Source organism: Marmota marmota, unplaced genomic scaffold (genome assembly GCF_001458135.2).
Source record: "Marmota marmota marmota unplaced genomic scaffold, marMar, whole genome shotgun sequence".
In the NCBI taxonomy this organism is placed as follows: Eukaryota; Metazoa; Chordata; class Mammalia; order Rodentia; family Sciuridae; genus Marmota; species Marmota marmota.
This window is the reverse complement of record NW_025999944.1, coordinates 1,828,495-1,854,083: the sequence shown is the minus strand read 5'-3', so window position 1 is coordinate 1,854,083 and position 25,589 is coordinate 1,828,495. Positions and strand designations below refer to the sequence as shown.

At 40.4% G+C, this 25,589-nt stretch overlaps 1 protein-coding gene across 1 annotated transcript in view; it reads right to left on the bottom strand.

Moving 5' to 3' along the window:
* Kif13b (kinesin family member 13B) overlaps positions 1 to 25,589 on the bottom strand; it is a 148,883-nt gene that overhangs the window by 103,606 nt on the left and 19,688 nt on the right. Inside the window, 4 exon segments of the mRNA XM_015499423.2 lie at positions 2,429 to 2,609; positions 4,249 to 4,341; positions 6,647 to 6,707; positions 10,941 to 10,953. Coding sequence (XP_015354909.2) covers positions 2,429 to 2,609; positions 4,249 to 4,341; positions 6,647 to 6,677 — 305 coding nt within the window. The 5' untranslated portion in view covers positions 6,678 to 6,707; positions 10,941 to 10,953.

Sequence of the window (25,589 nt, the reverse complement as noted above, 5' to 3'; positions counted from 1 at the left end):
TCACAAAATTAGTACTTGAATAAAAAAGTATTTGAATAGGCAGGAGAAGGGAAGGAATGGTGGTGAAGACTTCATACAATGAGCAACTAGCACAGAAACTGAAGCCAATACTTGAATAAAAAAGTTCTCTCTCTTGGGCTGGGGATGTGGCTCAAGCAGTAGCGCGCTCACCTGGCATGCGTGTGGCCTGGGTTCGATCCTCAGCACCACATACAAACAAAGATGTTGTGTCCGCCAAAAACTAAAAAATAAATATTAAAAAATTCTCTCTCACTCTCTCTCTCTTTAAAAAAAAAAAGTAAGCAAGGCATTATTTTGTTTAAAAAAAAAAGTTCTCTCAAATAGTCTTTGTTGGGAACAAGATCACCTTTAAAACTTTAATCCATTAACTTTGACTCTTCAGAAACACTAAAAAAAAAAAAAAAATCCTCAAGAAACTTTCATAAGAGCAGCAGCAGCAGCAGCTACCATGTACTGAGCGCTTTTTGGATGCCAGGAAAGTCCTGAGGCCTCAGGCCTACCATCAAACATCAAATTGTGTGATAACCTGTTCCCCATGCACAAGCTAGGCCTAGAAAGCACAAGGACCTTGTTCAATAAGTAACAAGCAGAGAACCTGGATCCAGAGCTGCAGGATACCAAAGCCCACACTGTTACATACTAAGCCACACACAGGACCAAACCTAAGACTACAGACACATTCAGCCAGTAAAGTTCAAGCTATTCCACCTAAGTACTATGGAATATAAAACAAGGGAATGAATGGGTATGAAGTCAGACAGCTGAAAATATCTGGAAAGAGTAGGTGTGAGCTGGATCTCAGAGAAAGTAATGATCTTCAAGGAGGTCAAAGTGCAAGGAAAGTAGTGCAGGCTGACTGAGCAAGTGTACAGGAATACAGTATTATGCAAAACATGGGTGCCACCCACCTCTGGTCCGCCTGTCCTATTTTAACTTTCTCTAACCACCTGCTGATCATTCTTCAAACAGGTGATCTCTTTACACTACTGCAGTGTGGCACAGGGCTGTGTCATACACACAAATGGTTCTCACCTAACTTCTCAATGGACAAAACACTCAGCACAAAATTCATCAAATAACCTGTGGGCACTTTCCTCTGCTCTGGGCAGTAATTCCTTTCTTTTTTGCGGTACTGGAGACTGAACCCAGGGCCATCCTATCACTGAGCTACATCCCAAGCTCTTTCCATTTTTTGAGACAGGGTCTTATTAGGTTGCCCAGGCTGGTCTTAAACTTGCGATCCTCTGCCTCGCTCTCCCGAGTCTCTGGTTGTTACAGGTATGCACCAGTGCACATAGCCAGTTATTCCCTCTTTGCTATTTTGTATGAAACCCCCCCTCATAAGTCAAAAGCAAACTACACTGTGTTATAATTATTTCTGTACAAAACTCATTCTGCCCGCAGCATGAGTCCTTCCTCTGACTTTCATGGTGCCTGGTACATACTGATTGCTCAATCGATACTTAAGTAAGGTTTACAGAAAAGCATGAAGTGCCAATCCAATCTCCCTGTGAAGGCCTAAAGATGATTATCTCTGTCAAAGAAGCAGATGGCAGTGAAGAGCTGCGGGGCTGTTTTCTCTTGGTTGAGCACACTACGATTCACCGCCTGTCAGCTCATCTCTCCTCGATCATTTTCCTCATCTACACATAACTAACTGTCCCTTTCATTGTCCTCTGCACTCTCTGTAAACCTCAGCCCAGATGGCCCTCTGACCTTCCTAGCTCTGTTCTTACACCAGCAAGCCACAGGCTCCGGTCATTATCTGTCTCCTCCTCGCCACTGCTGCACTTCCTTAAAGTCTCAACATGGGAACTCTGCGCAAAGAACACATTTCCTCAGATACCTTCTGTTCTCCTCGTTAAACTCAGTAATGGCCTCGAGGTCAGAGCACTTATGAAGGCACTTCTGAGACACTTCTCTTTCAAAGTCAATGCCATGAAATCATGGGCACACTTATTTTTTCTGAGAAGGTTTAAAATTAACAATCCTGAAGATCAGGTTTCATATCCCTGATTATGCTTCTCTTAACAGTCCACAAGCCAACTGCTGAATTCCACCTGAAATGAACTGGCAAAATAAAACCAAAAACTGTTTGAGGCTATGATTATGCTGCCAACTGACTGTTTTTCACTACATATTCTTTGTGGCTTTGGGTGCTTCTGAGGTTGGTGTATGACAAGTACATGCCTGCTCAATCACTCTTCCCTGCTCTAAATGCCCTCTCCCAAGTTCAAAAACCCAGAACTGGCTGCAGGAAACTACTCCAGGTAACTAAAAATAAATCACAAAGACCACAACTAGATGATTCTCTACTAGAATTCAGTGTACAAACTTCTCTCAAGCCAATTTCTTAAGTCTGTTTTAGTCCAGAATGCTAGAACACTAAAGTCTCAAAGTCTTTTACCCTTTGGGATCAAGAAGGTCTCGAACTTTTTCATTATAAATTTCCATGTAGGACACTTCTACTTTAAAACTCTGCTCCTCATTTTCCTCTTTCTGGGTTCGTTCAAAGAGTCCACTGCAGAGTCTTGGGATTAATCCAGGCTGGTCCACTGTGCCCATCATAGTGTAAGATTTTCCAGATCCTGCAAAAGGAAAATCAGAGTTACTACTGTCTCTGAGAAGTTTAAACACATAATAACCCTCTTTACTTTGCTCATGATAAACTGCCAGCACTTAGTAAAATGCCCAAAATACAGGAAGAAATGTATCCAAATATAATAAAAATTTAAAAAATACAGAAGCTTTCCCATTGCAAATGTTACAGTCAAAAGGAAACATGCTTTAGAAAGAAAAAAAAAAAAGCCTATTTTCCTCATCTTCACATTAAAAAAAAAATACCTAGAACAATTAAAAAACAGCGAGGATTGAAAAGTTTCCTCAAATAAACTGGGATAAGCCACATGATTAATACTATTATGCCTGCTCCCAGCCACAAATCATAGCACTAAAAATATAGGTTCTCCACATGGACCCCAGAACAAATTAACTTACTACCCTCTGATAATAGTGCATGAACCAAAGAAAAATCCTTTTCTAATACAAAATTATTTTCTCTACTATAATAGAAATGCATGTTCATTAAAGAAAATTCAGAAAACACAGGAAAATAGAAAGGAAAAAAAAATAAATCACCATAGTCTCATCATCCCCAAACAGTAATAACACTCAAGTGTAACTCCTTCCTCTTTTATAGTAGCAGTGATTTTGCAAACAAACTTTTTGTTTGCTTTGTTTTTGCAGTGCTGGGAATGGAATCCAGGGCCTCACACCTCCTAGGCAAGTGCTCCTCCAGCCCTGCACACAGGCTCTCCAACCATGCATGGGTGCTGCTGCTGTCCACTTGAGACCCCATCCTTTCATAATATCTAAAACTAAGGTACCACTTCCTACATACCAGGTCTCTTTTAAAGTGTGCATATGGTGGGGCTGGGGTGGTGGCTCAGTAGCAGAGCGCTTGCCTCACACATGTGAGGCACTGGGTTCAATCTTCAGCACCACATAAAAATAAACAAAATAAAGATATTATGTCCATCTATAACTAAAAAAATTTTTAAAGTGTGTGTATGGTAATTAATTCATCACGACAACCCTACAATAAAGTTCTATCATTATCAACATTTTACAGATAAGGAAACTGTAGGGCCAAGAGTCCCAGTGGGCAGGCAGCAGGGGGAAAAATGGAGCTGGCACAGCCTGGCTTGGAGTCTCTGCTCTATGAACCATTCCACACACTTGGAAGAAGAGTTTCCAGTTGGACAATAATAATGACAAGTTATATGATATATCTTATAAAAGTAACTGGTTTACTTTAAGTAGATTTTGTTTCCTTGCACACAAAGGCAGAGAAGTCAAAAAGTTCCTTATCAATTATAACCATATTAACATATTAACCAGTATGTTCTTTTTAGTATTTTCTCTATAATTATCCTTAGAGCCTATAATATATGGCTAGTAATATGTATAATAGTCATAATTCTGTAATTCATTGGAAACAAACTGGACCAGTGCCATGTGACAAGATTACTAAAGGAAAAGGATACTAATCCTAATTTTATTATACTCATTTTTAAAAACCATATTTGATTTTAGCATCTATAGTACTTCCTAAAAAGAAAAACAACAAAAAATAAATCAACAGTATATTACTCAGTAAACATGGTTCTATTTTCTCTTCCATTGAAAGAAATTTGCTCATGTGATCTCAATAGTATTTAACATTACCTGTCTGTCCATAGGCAAAGATGCATGCATTATAGCCATCAAAAGCATTCTGAAGGATATTTTCTCCAAGGCACTTGAAAACATCATCTTGACCTGAGACAGGGCGAGAAGGGGTGTTTTAAGCCAAATCAAAACACAAACAAAAATCTCAAAATACACCATCAGCTTATTTATCTCCAAACATGAGCTTTAAACTTGATAAATGCTTCCAAAGGCTTATGCCTGTCAAGTTATTTGTAGTTAGCACATGAGGGGAAATTAGTATAGCATTTCCTATAATACATACTTGAATTAAAAAGGAAAAAACACCAAGGAGCCCCCTCAGTGCAAAGAGCCAATGAGCCACTTATTTTACAATCAATGATCAGGAATACCTGCAATTTATATCCAGGACCTAGGAATACCTGTATTAACTATGTAGTACTCAGTCAGAGCTTTTATACAATGGGTTAGGGAATTCAGAAAAATTCCATGTGCCGTTCTCCTCTCTTTTTCCTCAATGATAATTTCTAATTATAGGATCTACAGTTCACAACAATTAGAACAAGAAGGAAGACCCTGGAAATTTTCTTCAGCTTTCAATTATAGACTTAAGTAATATATTGAGTCAAGTTCTCTACCACAGGCCAAAAGAGATGTGCCAATAATCAATAATCAAATATGAACCTTACAAGCCATCCACCTCACTGAGTCTCAAATATAAGAGGGAGAACTGGATGCTGCTGTTGGGCAAAGGCATTCCATGATTCCATTACGCCCACTTCCTAGTTCATCTGCCAGTTAATTATCCTAGCTTGAATTTGAGGTGATCCTAAAGTTGTCATTGGGCCGGAAGACCAAACATACTTCAACTTTTAAAACGTCCATAGTAGAAACCAATAAAATGTGATGTTCAATATTTAAAAGGGAAACGAAGTATGGCAGTGCATGCTGTGGCCCCAGTTACCCAGGAGACTGAGACTGGAGGATCACTTGAACCCAGGAGTTCAAAGCCAATTTATAAAACAAAAAAGACTGTCCCAAAAAAGTAAAATATAAATTAAAAGATACTGCTTGGAAACAGGGGACAGAGCAGTTAGGAATACATGGAATTTTTTTTTTAATTTTATTGATTTTATTTTTTTAAATACACGACAGCGGAATGCGTTACAATTCTTATTACACATAGAGTACAATTTTTCATATCTTTGTATATAGAGTATGTTCACACCAGTTCATGCCTTTATACATGTACTTTGTTTTTTTTGCATTTGCATTATAATTCTTATTACACATATATACCAAAATTTTTCATATCTGTTTATATATAAAGTATGTTGACACCAAATGCAAGTCTTCATACATGTACTTTGGATAATGATGTCCATCACATTCCCCTGCCCTTGCTAATCCCCTGCCTCCTCCCTTTGCTTCCCACCCCTTAGCCCTATCTAGAATTCATCTGTTCCTCCCATGTTCCCCCTCCCTACCCGACTATGAGTCAGTCTCGTTATATCAGAGAAAACATTTGGCATTGTTTTTTTTGGGATTGGCTAACTTCACTTAGCATTATCTTCTCCAATGCCATCCATTTACCTGCAAATGCCATGATTTTATTCTCTTTTAATGCTGAATAAAATTCCATTGTGTATATATGCCACATTTTTTTTTAATCCATTCATCCCTGAAGGGCATCTAGGATGGCTCCACAGTTTAGCTATTGTGAATTGCACTGCTGTAAACATTGATGTGACTGAAGAATACAAGGAATTTTTTAAAGGCTATCACTGTAGCCTTCATCTTGTGGCAAATGATGAGATAGTAATTTAGGACAGTGATAAAATAGACTTTCAGGTCAAAAATAAAATGTGGAGGAATGTGGCACATTCCTCTCCACTACAGAGAGAAAACAGGCTCCAAAGGTGCCGTGATTTACTGAACGTCACAGGGGTGCAGAGGAACAGACCCTGGATGCTGGTCACCAGCGTGCTTCTTTCCTCCCACCAGCAGCCTCTCTAGACAACATCACTGACATCTCAGGGATACATCTACTGTGTGTTCCTGGTCCCACGTGAGACCTGGGGACATATGTGAGTCAACCTCCACTGGATACCATCATCTCAAACCAAGGACAGCAGACGGTAAATCTCTCAATTTTCCAATAAACATACAACCTCTCATAGCAAATACTGGAAGAAGCTGTCTGTTTACTTCTTCATAATGAGATTAGAGATTTTTGTTTTCTTCTTATGCTTTTATAAGTTTTCCTTATTTGTACTTTTATAATGAGAGAAAATGAATATTTTTTAAGATAATAGTTTTAAAGTCACACACAATTACACTACAATAGTATCTGGAGAATGTACTGAAACCCCTTTTCTGCACCAGCAGTAGTGGACACGATGCTGTATTCTGTTACCTGCATACTTTTCTCGGACAGATTCATCCATGGACCAGAAACAATGATCATAAGCAAACACCTGTTGAAAAGTGAACATAATGTGTGTATTAAGACCAAAACTTTGACACTATGATGTTACAATAATGTCCTAATTTCAATGGAATTGCTCACTGTTTTTGTACAACAAAAACAACTTACTATTACACAACAGGATTAGTTATTTATATACAGTCTTATAATGACAACTACACACCCACGGGTCATCTAGCTCCATATTTCACATGGAAAACAATTCACAATGTTAAATGAAAAAAACAAGTTTACAGAACAATATGCATAACATGATGGCTATCATACAAATATGTATGGTTACAAATATAAAGTTTACTTCTTCATAATGAGATTAGTGATTTTTGTTTTCTTCTTATGCTTTTATAAGTTTTCCTGATTTGTATTTTTATAATGATAGAAAATAAAGATTTTTTTAAGATAATAAAATTTAAAGATGCTCACATAGCAAGTACAAAATAGTTATACAATAGAAGATTGTTTAAATAAATTATAATGCACCCATGTTCAATATTACATAGATTTAAAGGTACAGAAGGGTTATTTACAAGAAAGTGATCATATTATTGAAAAAGTTATGGACATCTGGAATATTATTTCATATTTGTATAAAAACCTTTATGCATAAAGAGTAGGAATAATACATATTAAAATGCTATTTGGTTTGATAAAATAATTTCCATTTTGATATTTTGCCTTATCATTGCTTTCTAAAACATACACATAGTTCTTTTACAAGTTTTGTTTCACTAATTTTGTCTTTCATTTTTTGGATTTCTAATGGTTTTATGTCCATTCATTTGTGTTTCATAACCTAGCCTGTTTAAGGATTTTAAGATTCGCCTTGGTTCACCTCTCAAACTGCTCCGTTTGGAGTGCTGCTGTGCATCCCCGGAGTGGCCTTTCTCCTGTGCCTCTACCTGTTAGTTTCAGGTGTGCCCTCACTGGGAGTGTCTGTTACAGTTTACATGCTGCTGTCTTTTTCCTCTACTAAAGGTCCCTTCCCGTGGCCAGTTCATGTCACCATTTCTGCTATGGAAGCTCAGACTTCGGTCCTCCCAAGACAGATGTCTCCACTCCCTCCTATCAACATGGGCATTGGCTCAATGTTGATGGCCGGCACTTTCTCAGCTTTTTTAAGCCTTCAATCACAGAGGAGCCTCTCCCAAATCAGTATTTGCACAGTGAACTTGACTCCGTCCTCCACCACACGTCAGTGCCCCACTGATTGGCAAGCACTGACTTCAGTCAGGTGAGGGCCTGTGTGATTCCAAAGCCCAGAACACTGCCTTGGCTCCAGCTTACTGCTAGTTCTTGAAGTTACATGTGCTGTTTGTGAGTCTGATGACACAATTCTAATATTTTTAAATATTTTATCTGTTCCTGCTACACATTTTAGAGTTGGCAGGAACAGACTTTCTGTGTAACCTCACAAGGCTATGTGGACCAGATACCTAAAAGTCAAATTTTTTAAGAAAAGAAGTTAGATTAATACTAAAAATTGAGTATGCCTGCCAATATCCTGCCCCACTACAACCTAAAATCAACTCAAAATAAACAGGGAGGGAATGGGGGAAAGGGCCCAAAGGGAGAAAAATGAGAAAAGGAGTCCAAGGTTTGGAAAGCCAGACCGATGCTTGTGCCTGGATCAGAAATGGGGAGCGGGGAAAATGCCATGAGACTGTCAGGGTGAGGGTGGGGATGAGGCCACCAGGAAACCAGGTTCAAAAAGAAAACGCAACAGAGGGAGATGCCACCAAAGACATGGGCAGTTCTGCGAAGACCCAGGGGTCCAAACAAAATGGTAGGAGAGATAGTAGCATCACTCAAGAGAGTGACAGATTAAACACCACTGAACAAGCAGGGATCAGAACACCCAGGTCTTTGCGCGATAGCAGGCAGGTGAGGCGTGTGCCTGCTAGGTGGGCAGAGGTGGCTGGGGATGCCAGAGAGGCAGAGCGAAGAAACATGGCTGACAAACCCCAAGAAGAGGCAGGAAAGTTGGTGCCTGAAAGATCCCCACCTGGCCTCAGTGTCACGGCACCTGTTGCCAACTCTGCCCTTTTCCTAAGGCTAAGCAGATGTCCTTCTCGTGGTTGTATCTATGTTAGCTATCCTGAAACAGAAGAGGAGCAAGAGGAAGACAGTCCCAAGGGACTGTGCATCAAAAGGTCAAGTGGGGGCTGCCTGTCAAACTCCATTTGTCATCCACAATGAGAATCATCACAGAGGTACGATTAAATACAGTGTGATGCTCAAATTAACTTTCTTCTGTTCTTGCTTTCAACTCTCATCCCTTGCAATTTTAATTCTGTTATTGCAAGCTTAGCTCTCTCTTCAGAAGTCCCATGTACATTTACCAGGGTTCAGATCCTCCAGGGCACTCCCCTCTGAACCCATCATTATTGGGTGTCTCCCTTACTTTTCGATTACAGATTTCTTGTTTTATTTTTATTTTTTTTTTCTCTTTTTAGTTATACATGACAGTTGAATGTACTTTGACATATTATACATACATGGAATATAACTTCTCATTCTTGTGGTTAGAGATTTCTTTAACCACTTCATTTCTTACTCCCAATTCCAATAGAGAAGCCATCACTAAGGTCCCCACAGCAATACCTGAGACCGTGTGCAGGCCCTGTTCAAAGCAAACAAGGACAAAGGAGGCAAGCTGTAGCTGCCAGTAGACTGGCTCAAAAGTCCCTACCTCGCACCACCAGGCTAGCCTAGGGTCGCCCCTGACCTGCCAGGGACAGGCTCCACACCACCCAGGTAGGCCTGAGCTTCAGGAAGTATCCAACTCTAGACACACTATGCTTTTCATGAACAGACAGACCTAAATAAAGTTTAACTTAAAAAGTAGACACAGAGAGATGAACAGTGATTAATAATAAAATAAAACTACTATGACAATATATTGCAATCAAAGTTATATGAATGGGGTGTCTCTGTTTCTCTTCTCTCTAAATATCTACTTCAATCTGCCAGAGTTTGCCTGGGGTAACTGAAATCACAGAAAGAAAAACTGCAGACCAGTGGGGACTACTGTTATGGAAGGGCCACAGCTGGCACAAAGTTGGGGACCAATAAGCACCAAGTTCTTATTTATTAACAACACTAAATAATCCTTTTAAATTTTAGTAATTTTGTAATTATGGCTGTCTTCCATAAAACAGACAAGTCCTTCTCTTTCTAAACAAACATTATTCTTTAAAATTAAAATTTTTTTTCAATTAATAGAGAAGAAATAAACGTTCTCAGTAATAAGTTCAAATAACACTGAAACATAAAGTAAAAAATAAAGGTCTCCCCATTTGCCAAGTATACCTCCTCTAGAAATAAATGCTGTGTTGACAATGTGGGTTTTTTTAGCCCACACATTTTCATAAACACTGAGACACAGATGAATTAAATAAAACATGGACAGTTTTTAAATAGTCATGAAACGTATTCCTCACATTTACTACAATCTCCAGTCTCTGCTCCAACAAAAAATAAAACAAAAATAACTCAGCGCCCTCTACATAGGAAAGATGAGTAGGGCTTTACAAACATACAACCAGGGCCAGGTTCAACTATTTATTTAAGTCATCTGGAGTTTCAAACAACATGTCTATACATATTTTAGCAACCATAACAGAATGGAATTAGAGTTCAACCACAGGCTCTAAAACAACAACAAATCCCAAGAATGTAGATCAGACTGAATTTCCTGGAAATTTCAAGTAACTTCAGAGGATGGTCAACTTAAAAACATAGTACTTGTGCCACCTCAGCACATCTCTAAAGTCCCCTGGATGACATGAAACACACATACACACACAGCAAGAGTGCCTTAGAATCCAAGCTAAGATCCAGGATCTGAGCTGTGCCCTTGAGGAAGCTGGGGACCCGGGGGTTTCTGCTGGCCTGGCAATGCCTTCCCAGCTGGCTTAGATGCCAGGGGGATGAGTTGGCTCAGCACTGCATGACCAAGGTTTGGAACTATCCATTCTCGCCAATCTGTGACACACAAGGAACCTGTGTGGCAGCTATGAGGAGACTGGGTGGCTGTCAGGGTTCAAACACCTTTCACAACCCCCACCACCGCCACACACCAATAAGGCTTCAGGCTGTGAGAGGCCGGTGGCCTGTACTGCTTCTATAAACCGAAAAGGCCCATGTTTTCAGTTTGAGAAGAAAACCTGCAGTATTTCAAGACTATCCCCATAAGCATCACACAATGAGCCAAATGTCTTACCTTTGGCTGGCTCCTAGTTCCCCAAAGAAACACCACCGTTGACATGGAAAAAAAAAAGGGGAGAAGTGTTTAAAAAAAAAATTAGCTTACAAAACTTTTTTTGGAAGGTAAAATAATAACAAACATGATATAAATTTGCAATAAGAAAACAAAATATTACCTTTGAAACCAAACAACAACGTGAAGGTAAATGAGTGTCAATTAGCTATTTAGGAGGGATGCTAATTCAGAAGATTAGCTTGGGGAAGAAAGACTATCTCAACACCGGATAATTCAAAAGCACTCATCTTTTGCATTTCTGCTTATCCTGTTGTGTATTTCTTTTTAAAACTTCATTATTTTCTCTACTTTGGCAAAGCACAAGTTTATTCTCTCAACTGTCAGGTCCTTCTACAAAAAATGAGTTCTGTTCTGGCTAAGGAAAGAAGGTTAAAGGTTACTAATTTCTTGCCTGTGAGTTACTTTTGCGGAATTCCACACTACTTACTCCTTTTTAGTCCTAGACAGTTCTACTCTCCCTTCTCTCCCTCCCTCTGAAACTGCCCCTGGCTTACATCTCCCCAAGGTACAGTGTGTAAATCCAATAAATTAGGAGACAGTTTCAAACTGAGAAAACTTGTGAGAAAGCAGAGAGAACTTCCATGGACTCCTCACCCAAATTTGCCTCCTGCTGAGGCTGCGAGGACACCACTCATCCTTCCCCTCCCTCCAAAGAGATAAAAACACACATGCACACATTTTATTTCTGAACCACTTGACAGTAAGTTGCAGACATGACCTTCAGCCCTAAACACTTCAGTGTGCGATTCCTAAAAGCAATGGCCACTTACTTAATCCTAGCCCAATATTCAAATCTTTAGACAATTTAGGAATAAAGCAAAGTATTTTTGATACTAGAGTATGATAAGAATAGTAATAATTTGTCCTATGCAGAGGATCAAAACTTGGAAACCTGAAAGCAAACTGCACATGCTTAAATGTCTCCTTCCAACAGTCTGCACACCTCCTTGTCCCTCTGTCTCATAAGATTTCCTTCCAAAATTATTTGTACCCATGATTCCGGTAAGAACACTAAAACATCACAGCAAGACTAGCAAACAAAAGTGACATGCGTTTGACAGATCTGGGAGTGATATCCAATGTGGCTGACATATAAAAGAAAATAATTTCTCTGGAAAGAGATACAGAGAAGCTTCCTGACAAAAAGAGTTATGAAATATGAGTAGAGGTTACTGACACGTGCTATCATCTCTGTACACATCTTATAAGCAAAGCAGTTCCTCTTCCACTGTAGACAGCCTAAAACCCAGCCGCAGGTAAGAAGAGAGCCCCAGATCTGGAACACCAGGGTGGGCCTGCGCGTGCTGACTCACAGATTCATTCAGTCCTCAGGACTGGGCAAGGTGTCACTGTGAGTCCAGTGTTACAGTTGACAAACTTTAGGCCCAGCACACTAATGAGCAGCCATGGATCTGGTGCAAAACAAGGTCTCTGACGCCCAAGTCCATGGTCTTACCCTGCCCACACTGGTCAAGACAACCTGGACTTGAGAACCTGAGTCACACATTAACAACTGCTCCTGCTATCAGAAACATTTCTCAGCATATTAATTTCCTTCATTTTAATTATTACCCAATACAAGGCTGTCACTTGGTACTGGTGCCAGTGTGCATTTGCTACTCACTATAGTATATGAAAACGCCACACTGACTTTTCTGAGAACTAAAGATATTTAGTATATTTCAAGCTTAAATCAAACATTTTAATATTTTAAAAAATAGCTCTCCCTAAAATACAAGAGACAACTACGGAATTCAACAATACATGACACACTGCAGAAAAATCAATGGGACTAACCTGAATTCAGGACAGCATAACACGTAAATTAATTACAGAGCTAAGTTTCCAAGTAGGATTCTGGTAGCTATAACAGTAAAGCTCAAATAACCCAGAAAGCCATGGGACACCCAAAGATGTAATTACAGCTCTGTGTACAAATAAATAAGTAAATTAATCAATTAAACAAAACCTTTCAAAGTGTAGTTGCAATTCGATACAGCCATGCCTCACTGATCCCAGGATCCCATATTTAGAAACCTCAGCTATCCTGATCACTGTGGAGATTCAGGAAGCAAAGAAAACCAGCTCCTGACCAAATAAAAGAGATGTCGCAAACTGTGAGCGCCCCAGCCTTCATCCCTCAGCTGAGCCCAATTACTTTTGTTATTGCTTAACTTCATTTTGAAATATTTCAGATTAAAAGTTCCAAAAATAGTGCAAAGAATTCCTGCACACCCTTTACCAAGGCACCCCAAATGTCATGTCTTCTATCATCAGTTACAATGACTGAAATGTGGAAGATAACCATTAACACCCCGTTTATCCAAGCCTTGCCAACTGCCTGCATTAATATCCTTTTTTCTTTTTATATATAAATTTTAATGAGTTTTTTTTTTCCTGGTCCAAGATTACCCACTGCATGCAGTTGCCATTCTCCTCCAGTCAGGGTTATGGACACTTGAAGGTACCAGACACTTGTTTTATAGATTATTCACTGAGTATCATAGACTGGGTTTGTCTAGTGCTTCCTTGGGACTAAATTCAGGCTGTGCACCTTGGCAAGCACAATACAAGTAACTGTATGGCCAGCACAGTGCTCCCTATAAAGCAGCAAATGACACCCATGTCTCATTACTGACCAGGTTAATTCCCCTCACTTAGTCAGGGCTGTGACTATCAGGTCTCCCCTTGGTAACACAACCATTTTCTCCCTTTGTAATTTATACACATCTTGTAGGAAAAGACTTTAAGACTGTGTAACTAAACACCAGTATCTCACCAGATTTTCACCTGTAACTTTCAACATCCACTTAGGATTTGTACCTGCAACGGCAACTATCCCTGATGATACCTGCCTATCAGAGTGATGAACATGTTAACAGCACAGGAGGACTGACCTGGAGGATGTGCTTTGATGGAAGAGGACACAGCAGATGACCTGGCTGCATATTCTGGACAGGAGCTGTTACCTGGGAATAAGCTACTCTCTCATTGCTTTTTCCTAACCTGGAGCTTACTTCTCATTCAAATAATAACCCACATCATAAAAATAAGTCAAATTACGTTCCTAATTTCTAGAATGCCAAACTATGAAGAAGAAATTTAGTGATGACTTTATACAAGTTGATGATCTTTAGAAACATGTTATTCATGTTTCTGACCATGGAAAAAATAAAACTGTCTAAAAATAAAACACAGTGCCACATATGAATAAAACAAAATAATGTCAGTAGAATGATGCAATGTAAATCAACAATTGCTGTCAACTATTGAAATCAAACATTGAATCTAAATACTACCATCATTTCATTTAATTCTAAAGATTTAAGTTGCTGAAATTTTCACAATTAGAAATATTTGGAATGCTGTTTTAACAACATTCCATCTAACCAGCTCTTTTTAAAAAAGGATGTGCATTACAAAGAGCTCATTCTAACACAGTCATACTATGTAATGACATTGTTCTTTTTCAGACTTAGCTGGCAGTACCAGCAACCAAACAACAATCTGTGTGATCATTATTCTTCCTGTCATCCCCTCCCCATGTGCCTTCCACATAAGGAATAAAGCTGACCTGACTTAAAACTTTAGGCAGACTAGACTCATCATGGAAGCCTCTCAACCTCTGCTTCTTGAGACAACTCTCAGTCAGAAGTCACTATACAACCATCACTGAAAGACTATCCACTCTTTCCTCAACATCTAAAACATGCCATTCAGTTTTGAAGAATAAATGGTAGCAGCATTCTATTAGAATTCAGTAGAACCCACTGGGGAAAACAGTTTCAAGAATCAGGTCCTCAATAGTAGAATTATTTTAGGAGAGCAGAAAAACAGCATGAGGATGATCAGGAACGATAAACAGTACTGGATTACTGTGACTCTTCCTATTTACAATGAAATGAAGAGTGACCACTTAACAAGTTTTACTGTGACCTCAGGAGGACCAGAGGTACCCGGGACACAGCTGCAGCATCATTTCCCCAACATACACACAGAAGATTCCCGGACTCCAGGCACCTTATCACATCCTGTATTCCACACACCTACACTCAGATGAGGTCATGCCCCCAACAGCTCTGCCCACTCACATCATCATGCAGAAGAAAAGCTCCTATCAAAATCTCCCTGAAGAACCTTTCCAGAGGAACCCTCCCTGATTCCTACAGCAAGCCAAAGCTCCCTCCACAGCATGCCCCACGACACAGACTCTTCCTACGGGACATCTAAGCTAGACTGCGAACCCTGCAGGGCAGTGCTTTTCACTTATCAGAGTCCAACAAAGGTTTCTGGCTGCTCAGCAGACAGTCCTTGACTCTTTAGGGGACCTGGTCTGGGCCCATGTCTCCAACCAAGCCTCGCATCAGTTTTCCCCCCCACAGGCCTTCTTCCTGGCAGAATGTACCTGTTTCCCAGCTTCCATGCAGGACTTTCCTTCTACCTTGAACTCCTGAGGCCAACTCCTATTCATTTTCACTCCTCAACTTTCTTATTATTTCCAAACCTCTCTTATGTTACTCTCACAGTATTATGTGCAGAATAAAACCATTTTACCACCACCCATCCTTTCCCAAACACCCCAAAACCATAAGGAAATAAGAAACAAATACAAACTCTATATTCAATGAAACAGAAATATTTATAACTAAAGAACATGAAAAAGACAGAAAATGCATCTATAAAACACAAATAAAAAGTTTAAAAATCAGAAATGAAGGATGAAGAAAAAGGGAACTAAAATATGGGATGCTGTTTTAAATCAGTAAGTTAAATCCCGCCTACCTCCAAGCCCCCTCAAAACACTCAGGCCACTATCTCTGACAGACAATCCTTGGAGAGACTTTTTTAAAACAAGATAGTTTGAAAACCCTCTTCTTCTGGAACCTTCCACCCACACAAACCACAAGTGTTTCAGAACAGAAGGACACAGAAGAACATGACTACTGAACCACAACTAGTATGTTTCACAATCATAGACTAGAAATATGAAAACCCCAACCTATAAATTCTGTAATTTAAAACTGTCATATAATGGGAGAACTAAATTCAAAATATACACTCACCACTAACTCATCACTCACAAATCACCTGCCTCTTCTCATCTGTCAAACACCATCAGATAGAGTTTTAATTCATCATCCACTTTCATTATAAGAAAGTTTAAACCTGCCAGAGAATACTGATTTCAATTGTAGAACTTCTTATGAAATACAATGCATAGAGCGCCATATAGTACTATAGTATATAATACTATAGTACTATAGTAACAGAGTAATACACATTCATTTAAATAACTGTGCATTCAAATAACTGCAAGGGTATATGCACTCACTAGGATAGATTACTGAAACATTCTTAGACTCCAAGCAGAAAAAGTTTGTAATTTTTGCTTCTTTCAGTATTTGTGGTTTCTAACTGTAGGAGTCTATATTTTCCTGTGTGTGTGTGGGGGGGGGGTCCTCTTTCTAGATTGGATTTCTTCTTGACTGGATTGCATTTATTTGAAAGAAATTTTCACCCTTGACATTATCTAACATTCCCTCAGTCCCCAACCCTGTCTACACTTCATCTCCAACCCAGAAGCCACACACCTAAGGCCCACATGCCAAAATAGTCACAGATGCACTGTGCTCAGTCCTCACAGTATTGGCCAAAAGTGAAATCAGAAGGCTTCCCTCTAGGAAATCTGGATTTCCAAATTCCCTTGCAAGTTGAGAGATATGGTCCCAGTTTCATGCAGCAACCACAGCTCATCATTCATTCAAAAAATACGCACTAGGTGCTTTGAACCATCAGACAAATCTTGACCCCATAAAAGCTTAAAATGTTCCAACAGAAAGAATGAATGGATTTATAACACAATAGGAGCTACGGAGGGTGTGCATGGAGGTGGAATTGATGGTGGGACCGACTTAGGGAGCAGGGCAGGCGCCATGAGGCTGCTGTGGCACAAGCTGCCCTGTGTCTTCACCTCCCCTGAGGTCTACCACACGGCTTCCCAACTAAGAACCGTGAGTCTCACATCCTAGGCCAGTCTCTTTCTGGACAGACTGAATCCACACAAAGACAGTGACCAGACCTGACAACTGAACTCTGACCACAACACCTGCAGCCGTCAGCCTAGATTGGTCAGCCTTGGTCAGTAACACCCAGTGTCTCTGTTTTGCCCTTAGTTACTACTCAGCATCAACCAAGAAGACAAATGTGCTCCTCACGACGAGCACCTGAGACACCCCACTTCTAGCGAGCCTGCTTCCAGCTTCTGCATGACAACAGCCTGCACTCAGCACCCTTGAAGCCACTCTCCGCTCCACCCTACAGCCTCCGCCTGCCTCCCTCAGTGTCTGCCCCCACAGAGATGACACCAGGGTCCTTGCTGAAGCGCAGTATGGCAAACGGCCGCTGTGTGTGTTTCTTTGGGTAGCCTTCATTTATTTCCACAGGCTGATCAGCTAACATTTTATATAAGAAATAAAACCACTGAGGACAACTATAAATAAAAGATGTCACCTTCAGTCTGTGAATTTATGTTCCTATAAGTAGGTGCCTATAAAACAGACCCCCGAGCTAGAAAACCAGGGGGAGAGGGTGAGGGCAGGCGTCAAGCGCCTCAGGAAGGAGGTGGGAGGTCCCATTCTGAGCCCTCCCAGGGATTTTGGTTTCTTTGTCTGATTATTTGAGATGGAGTCTCATATGTGGCCCAGGCTGGCCTCAAATTCCTGGACTCAGAGTGATCCTCCTGTCTCAGCCTCCCAAGAAGCTGAGAACTCAGATGCGCACATGTATGTTTCGTAGATTATTCTGTCTTTATTTCATGTTCTTCGGTTATAAATATTTCTGTTTCATTGAATACAGAATCTGGTTCAAACTTAGCAGCACCTCAGTTCACACAGTCTCCCACTTGCCCAACCATGGAAATTCAAGAAATAAGCTCCTGCTGCCTTATGGTACATCCCAGACGAGCATGAGTCTAATGCCAGAAAGGTCAATGAAATGGAAGTTTTATTGAAGTGCTAATTTATATACCACAAATTTCATCTATCCTGAGTGTACAAGCCAATGGCTTTTAAAATGTAGACTTGTGCAACCACCACCACAATCTAGGTCTAGCACATTTCCATCACCCGCTAAGACTGGCTTGCACCTAACTGCAGCTAGGTCCTGCACCAGCCCATGTCACTACACACCTGCTTTTTTGTTGCTGTTCTTTTTAGATATACATGACAGAAGAGTGTATTTTTGACATATTATACATACATGGAGTGTAACTCCCCGTTCTTGTGGTCATACGTGATGTGGAGTTACACTGGTCATGTATTCATATATAAAAACAGGAAAATGATGTCCAAGTCATTCTACTGTCTTTCCTATTCCCATCTCCCCTCCCTTCCCCTTTGTCTAATCCAATAAACTTCTAATCTTCCCTCCTCCTCCCATTGTGTATTAACATCCACATATCAGAGAGAACATTTGGCCTTCGGTTTTTTTGTATTGGCTTATTTCACCTTAACATGATAGTCTCCAGTTTCATCCATTTACCAGCAAATGCCATGATTTCATTCTTCTTTCAGACTGAGGAATATTCCATATGTACCAGATTTTCTTTATCCATTCTTCTGTTGAAGGGCACTTAGGTTGGTTCCATAGTTTAGCTATTGTGAATTGAGCCGCTATGAACATTGCCGTGGCTACATCACTGCAATATGCTGATTTTAAGTCCTTTGGGTATAGACCAAGGAGTGGGATAACTGAGTCCAATGGTGGTTCCATTCCAAGTTTTCTGAGAAATCTCCATACTGCTTTCCAGAGTAGTTACACCAATTTGCAGTCCCACTATCAATGTGTGAGTGTGCCTTTTCCCCCACATCCTCATCAACATTTATTGTTACTTGTATTCTTGACAACTGCCATCTGACTGGAGTGAGACAGAATCTCAGTATAGTCTTAATTTGCATTTCTCTAATGACTAGAGATGTTGAACATTTTTTCATATATTTGTTGACATCTGCTTTTTTTCTGGACATTTTATATAAATAAAATCATATAAATTCATAACACAATAGGGGCTACACTATGTAGTCTTTTGTACCAGATATCTTGCGCTCAGTGTGTTTTTGAGGTTCATTCATGCAGAGTATGTTATTATCAGTCCCTCTCTCCTTTTTATTGCCATGTCTTTTGTTTACCCATTGACCAGATAGACATTTAACAGTTTCCAGTTTGGGACTATTATGAATAGCACTGTTATGAATGTTCAATAAGAAGTTCTTTTGTACACATTTCTTTTATTTCTCTTGAATAGATACTCAAGAGTAGAACTGCTGGGTCGACTGGTAAATACTTTTATACCCAGAAATACAGACAAATTTTTAGGAAATAGGCAAACTGTTTCCCAAAGTATGTGTACCATGGTACATTCCATCAGCAACACAAGAGTTACAACTGCTACACATCATCACCAACGCCTAGTACCATATTTCTGGTCACGGGCATACAAGTAGATGTGTAGAAACAGCTCAGTACAGTTCTAGGCTGCATTTCTCCAATGACCAATGCTAAGGGTATTCTCAAAATGTGTTATATTTCATTTGAGAGAACAGAAAACTTCACAATTAAGTTTCTATGCATTATTAGACTATTATAAAAGATTAATCAACTCCTACCCGGATCCTGACTACTTCCTTATCCTCATTCATACTGATTTGGTTGCTCTATATCCATTTCTTCCTTTTGTCTCTCTAACCACTTTCAAAATCTTTGTGCAGACATTCATTTTTACTTCCCTGCAGCATTTAAAAGTAGAACTACTGCCTGTAATCCCAGCAGCTCGGGAGACTGAGGCTGGAGGATGGCAAGTTCAAAGCCAATGTCAGCAACTTAGCGAGGTCCTAGGCAACTTAACAAGGTCCTAAGCAACGTCTGAAAATAAAAAATAAACACGGCTAGGTGCATGGCTCAGTGCTTAACTCCCCTGGGTTTAATCCCTGATACCAAAAAAAGAAAAATAAAAAGTAGAACTGATAAGTCGTAAGGCAAATACATATTTGTAAACTTCCCGTTTAAAACTTGTTTTATGTTCAGAGATATAGAACTGGCCACCTAAGGTTCAGGCCAAACTTTTCTGGACCAGGCTCACTGTGTGTTATATTTAATTACTAATGTTCACACCGGATGACTCGACGCATGCACTTGAAGAATTATGCTAAGAAATATTTAATCCATCAAGTCTCAAGTTTCTAACTACAGAAGCATCTCTGATTAGAAGTCTGCATGAACATGCCAGCTGGAGTTCTGGGATGCTCACCATATAGTGATGAGACAAGAAGTCATTAGATAACTGAAGACACTAAACTGTCTTCACAGTCTGCTGCTGCAAGGAAAAGCTCTCTGCACTTGCAGGAAGCCCCACTCATTTCTGCCCGGCCTGGCCTAGGTTTTAGGCCAACCTGAGCCTCAGGTTGGCCTGAACCCCAAGTCATCACTGAGCCTCATTAACTCTTTCTGCTACTTTAGTCCTGAATGAAACCAGATCCTGCCTGCACCATTCACCTCACTCTGCTCTGCAATGCCATGTGGTAATAAAGAGAGCATGGCCTGGAACACCAGCAGACTTGAGTCTAAAGCTGCATTCACTAAATGCTGTGCTCTTCCCAGACCCAAGCACTGTTCTAAATGGATCCCATGTATTATTTTCTTTAATCCTCACAACACTTTAAATCATAGATCCTAGTATCATCCTCATTTTAGAAATGAGGGAATGGAGGCTTGGAGGAGTAAGTAATCTCCTCAAAGTCAACAATTAAATAGTAGATTGGGGATCCAAACCAAGGCAGAAGGAACCTTGACCTTTAACAATAGTCTGCTGAAGGGGCAAAATCTAAACTATGTAGGCCTTGAGTACCATCTGTATTTTCTCTTTGGGACATGTTGCCATGGTAAACTTTGTGCAGTAGCTCTGTGCTTCCTACATGAATTCTGTGTGTGTTTCAGTCCTCCTTCCTGTCCTCCTCAAGTCCCATCTCCCGGAGTAAATGTATCCCAGCCTCCATTATTTCCTGTTCCAAGATCTAACCAACTCTTTAACGACCCACCTTTAGAGTGTATGAATTCTTCAACTAAGTAAAAAATGTTTGGAAGAAAGCAGCAGCAATGGGGCATTAGCTTAACAAACAATAAACAACGCACTGAACACTTTCAAAAGCAACCAGACTGGGGAACAAAATTCTAATTTTAAGCAAACAGCACACAGGTAACTGGTTGTGCATCAGGATGCATACCTGCAAATGACCTGCCCTCATGCATGGGTGTGTATGCAGATAAATGGACAAAATACCTCAATCAATATTCATGTTTCAGAAAAAGCCACAAGAACTGGCTTCCAAAGGCAGAATGCCAAGAAACCAAAGAAGGAGGTAGACAAATCCAGAACTGCACAGACTGCAATTTCTCAGGGACTTACAGACAGCAGCATATCTTGGGTGGCAGCAAGACAGAAAGATCCCAGCACCCCAAAGCAGGAGGAAAGGTTTATATGATAAGCTACACAAAGGTGTGCCACAGACAACCAGATACACCTGAGCATTTTTTAAAAAATTTTATTTTATGTATATATACACTGATACGTCAGATGTCAATCAAGAAACAGACTGTGCTTTTAATACCCAGCACAAAATGCTCTGCTATCTTTACCCAATGGGTTTAGCATGTGTTCCAGGGTCATCTAGCAGGCAAGCTGGCTGTGGTCATATCAAGCTGGAGCCCTGCAATTCTCCCTTTCCCAGCAGTGAAAAGGGGAGACTTGCCTAAGAAACTATTTAGCTTTATGTAGAGCTGCTGTTTTTTAAGTTTAGGTTTCCGTTTTTTGATTTCTGCAGTAATAATGGAGGCACGTTTTGTTACTGCTATGTGTCCAATATTTAGTACACTTCAGCTCTAATACACCAACCTGTAAGCAGACCTAGCCCTCTCCATTTTACGGAATAAGAAAAGAATACCACAGAGAAGTTAAAACACTTGCTCAACAACAGTGCTGGATTCAAACCTAGGTTTCTCATCCTAAAACGACACTCATTCCATTTTAACATTTACTGATGTCCCTCCTCCCCAGCCCACCCCCACCAGACGATGTGGGAAGACAAATTAAAGACAAATTTGTTTCCGAAAACAGGAAAAGATGATGTTTGTCTAAAACAATGATCTGCTTTGGTTGGTTGGTTAGTTTCCTTGACTTCAAATGAAGTAGGCAGCAAAAGATAGCAGGCTCCAGAGAAATCCCTGTGATCAAGGATGAGCCCTGGCACAGAGCTACAGCCTCACAAGCTTCAGATTCTCGGTTTAAATCTTGTCAGGAGAGGTCGACCCTTTTTTCTTTTCCTGCCATTTCTACCAACCTAGGCTCATTCCAAAAAATTCTCTGCCTTAAATAACCAAAAATATTAAGGAGAGGGGCTGGGGTTGTGGCTCAGTGGTAGAGTGCTCGCCTACCATACACGAGGCACCACATAAAAATAAAATAAATATGTGTGTCCACCTAAAACTAAAATATAAATAAAAAATTATGGAGAGAATATTAGGTTAACATTGATAAGTATAATATTAATGACTATCCCTAACGAGAATTTCTGCCCATGTTTCCAAGTAGAAGATCTCAAAGCAGCCCTCCTGAAGTCCCTAAGCTACCTCACTGTCCTCCCAGGACAGGAAAAGAGTGAATTACCAAAACAGCGGAGCTCAGGACAGGACACCAGGTGCCTGGGCTCCACGCCCCTCCCACAGGAGGCCTGCAGTTGCCAGCCTGCCGTGCCTGCTAAGTCTCATTCAAGGGAGGTTCAGCCAGGCCAGCTGGCGCACACATGCAAAGCCATTTTCTCTCCGGGCTTTATCAGTAATCCAGACGAAATGAGGCACAAGAAAACACACGGGTCAAGGCTGGGCTCTGGAGTCTGCCTGCTGGGAATCCTGCCCCACCACTTACTGTGTGACCCTGACCAACTAATAGGACCTCTCCAGGCTGCAGTTTCCTTCTCTGTAAGATAAAGGCAATGAGAGAGCCTACTCCATAGCACTGCTCTGATGGTTACACAGCACCTGGCACAGAAGCACATCAGTGTTAGTGGCTTTAGTTTTTATTTCCTCTCTCTCTCTCTCTCTCTCTCTCTCTCTCTCTCTCTCACTGGTCCCCATGATCATCTGTTAGAAACTGAGGGAGTGGGACACACCTATAATCCAGCAACTCAGGAGGCTGAGGCAGGAGGATAGCAAGTTCAAGACCAGCCTTGGCCACTCAGCATGACCCTGTCTCAAATAAAAAGGGCTGGAGATGTAACTGAGTGGTAGAGCATCCCTGGGTTCCAGCCAAAAAAGAATTGGGTGGAGAGGAAAGGGGTGTTGTACGTGGGCATCCTAAAATCCCCACAGAAAGAGCAATGTCTTCCCAAGATAAGAAGGTGGGAATCCCTTTCAGCTCTGGTGACCAGATGATGCAGTGTCTCAGTCTGCTCTCGGTAAACTAGTCTGAAGAAAATTCTTTGGTCCAGAAAACAAAGTACTAAGGTACTAAATGTAAAATCTCCCACTTGTGTTCCACCAATTGGAAAGCCATTGGCGATGGCATGATCATTCTTAGGGGGAAGGCTATACCCAAACACTCACCAAGGTGGTTCACTGAAATGTCACTCACCAACATTCAACATTAAGAGCTTGCCAGCCTTTCCTAAAACCACCTCTCCCCCTCCCTATTGACTGTAAGGATCAACTGATCATTCCCTGAATTTCTTAAAATCATTTCCCACTTGTCTTAGGACACTACAGCAGAGCTACACTGAGCTTTGCAGACTGGAAAAAAGAATTGAAGAATTTAAGGATGAAAATATAAGATTTCTGGAACTCCTTGAACTCATTTCCTTACAACACAAATTATACCATACCAACTACTCACGGGTGAACCTATCTCTGCCACCATTCCAGCTCCTTCCTTTGATATTCTCAGCACCTAAATTCAGTCTAGTACCTGCCAAACTATAGGCATTACATGAGTGTTTACTGAAGTTCAATCCTAGGAATCAGGTTAACCATGACTACATCCTGTTCAAAAACAAAACAAAAAACCTCTCCAAAGCCTTTCCTCAAATTTCCAGATGCTACTGTTCCTAAGTATACTCTCTGTCCACATTTTGTCCTTGCTGTACTGCTGTTACACATTCAACCTTGAACTACAAGTTTCCTGAACAAACTGGTATCTATGCCAGGCACAGTGGCGCATGCCTGAGAGGCTAAGGCAGGAGGATGGCAAGTTTGAGGTCTGCCTGAGCAACAGAGAAAGAGCCCATCATTTTTATAAAAAAGAATGAATGAATGAATGAATGAATGAATGAATGAATGAATTTGAGAGGAAAAATTAAGACTATGCTAGAGAACAAATAATATACATAAATCCACAAGAAAAACAGCTGTTCTAGAGAGTCATGGTCCAAATAGTAAGTAAACAAAAATGTGCTATGATCAGATGCAAATGACATTCAGAAAGGAGGATTCAGCCAAACCTCATGCTACCAGCCAGTGCAGGGCACTGAACTTGACAGAGCACTGGGCAAGAGAAGGCCAGCAGCCCTGGAAGACTCCATGCTTGGTGGGGGGGAATAACCAGGCCTGGGCAGAGGAGGGAAGAATGTGGTATGTTCAATCTGGATGCAAACTTGCGTGGGGAGCATAAGAAGAACCCAGAAGCTTCAGTCAACTCCTTCAAGTTGCCAAGGGCGTGCTTCAGAGGTGGAAGACCATGTGTGTTATGGACAAAGGAAAACTACAAGACATGGCAAAGGTGAACAAGGTTCATTATGAAAGAAATGGAAACCTAGATCCCTCCGAAAGGGCACACAAAAACAAACTCAAGGATCCCACTGTTCTGTTAATCATCCCAAAATCAAAGGAGACATACCAGCCTGCCCAAGGAAGCTGGCAGAGCTGTGGTAGAGCGCTTGCCTAGTATGTGTGAGGCACTGGGTGCTGAGGATCAAACCATAATAAAGGTCTTGAAAAATACATTAATATTATTAAAAAATAGCAGAAAATATTAAATATTTTACAGGTTGAGATGAAATGAGATTTGCTGTAATTGCAATAAATATTTTATTATGTGATGTAATCAAAATAGGTTTTAACTACTTTATTGGATCCTTATAGTGTAAAGCACAATAAAAACTTGGAAGAAACAGTATGAAAGTTTTATCCAGGTATTGAAGAATAATTCCAGTTTTCCTGCTTTGGCTGTTTGAAAGTGCTTTGCCTTTCAACTAACTAACAGCCCGTCCTAGGGATAAGCATTAGGAACAGGTGAACTGCTTCCATTTTTCAGCCTGGAAATCTACAATGTGATAGCTACAATTACAACTAAACTTATGCACAAGCCATTTATTAAGAAACCACAGTTTAAATCAGGCCATCAGTCTGTAAATATAAAAGTGAAAATTTTAAATATGGAAGTGAAACATGGAAATGCAGAGAACATCTTCAAGAGACATGAGGGTAGAAATTATAGCATTTGATCTTGGCCAACCTAAAAATCCTCACTGTTTTACTTTAGATTGAAAA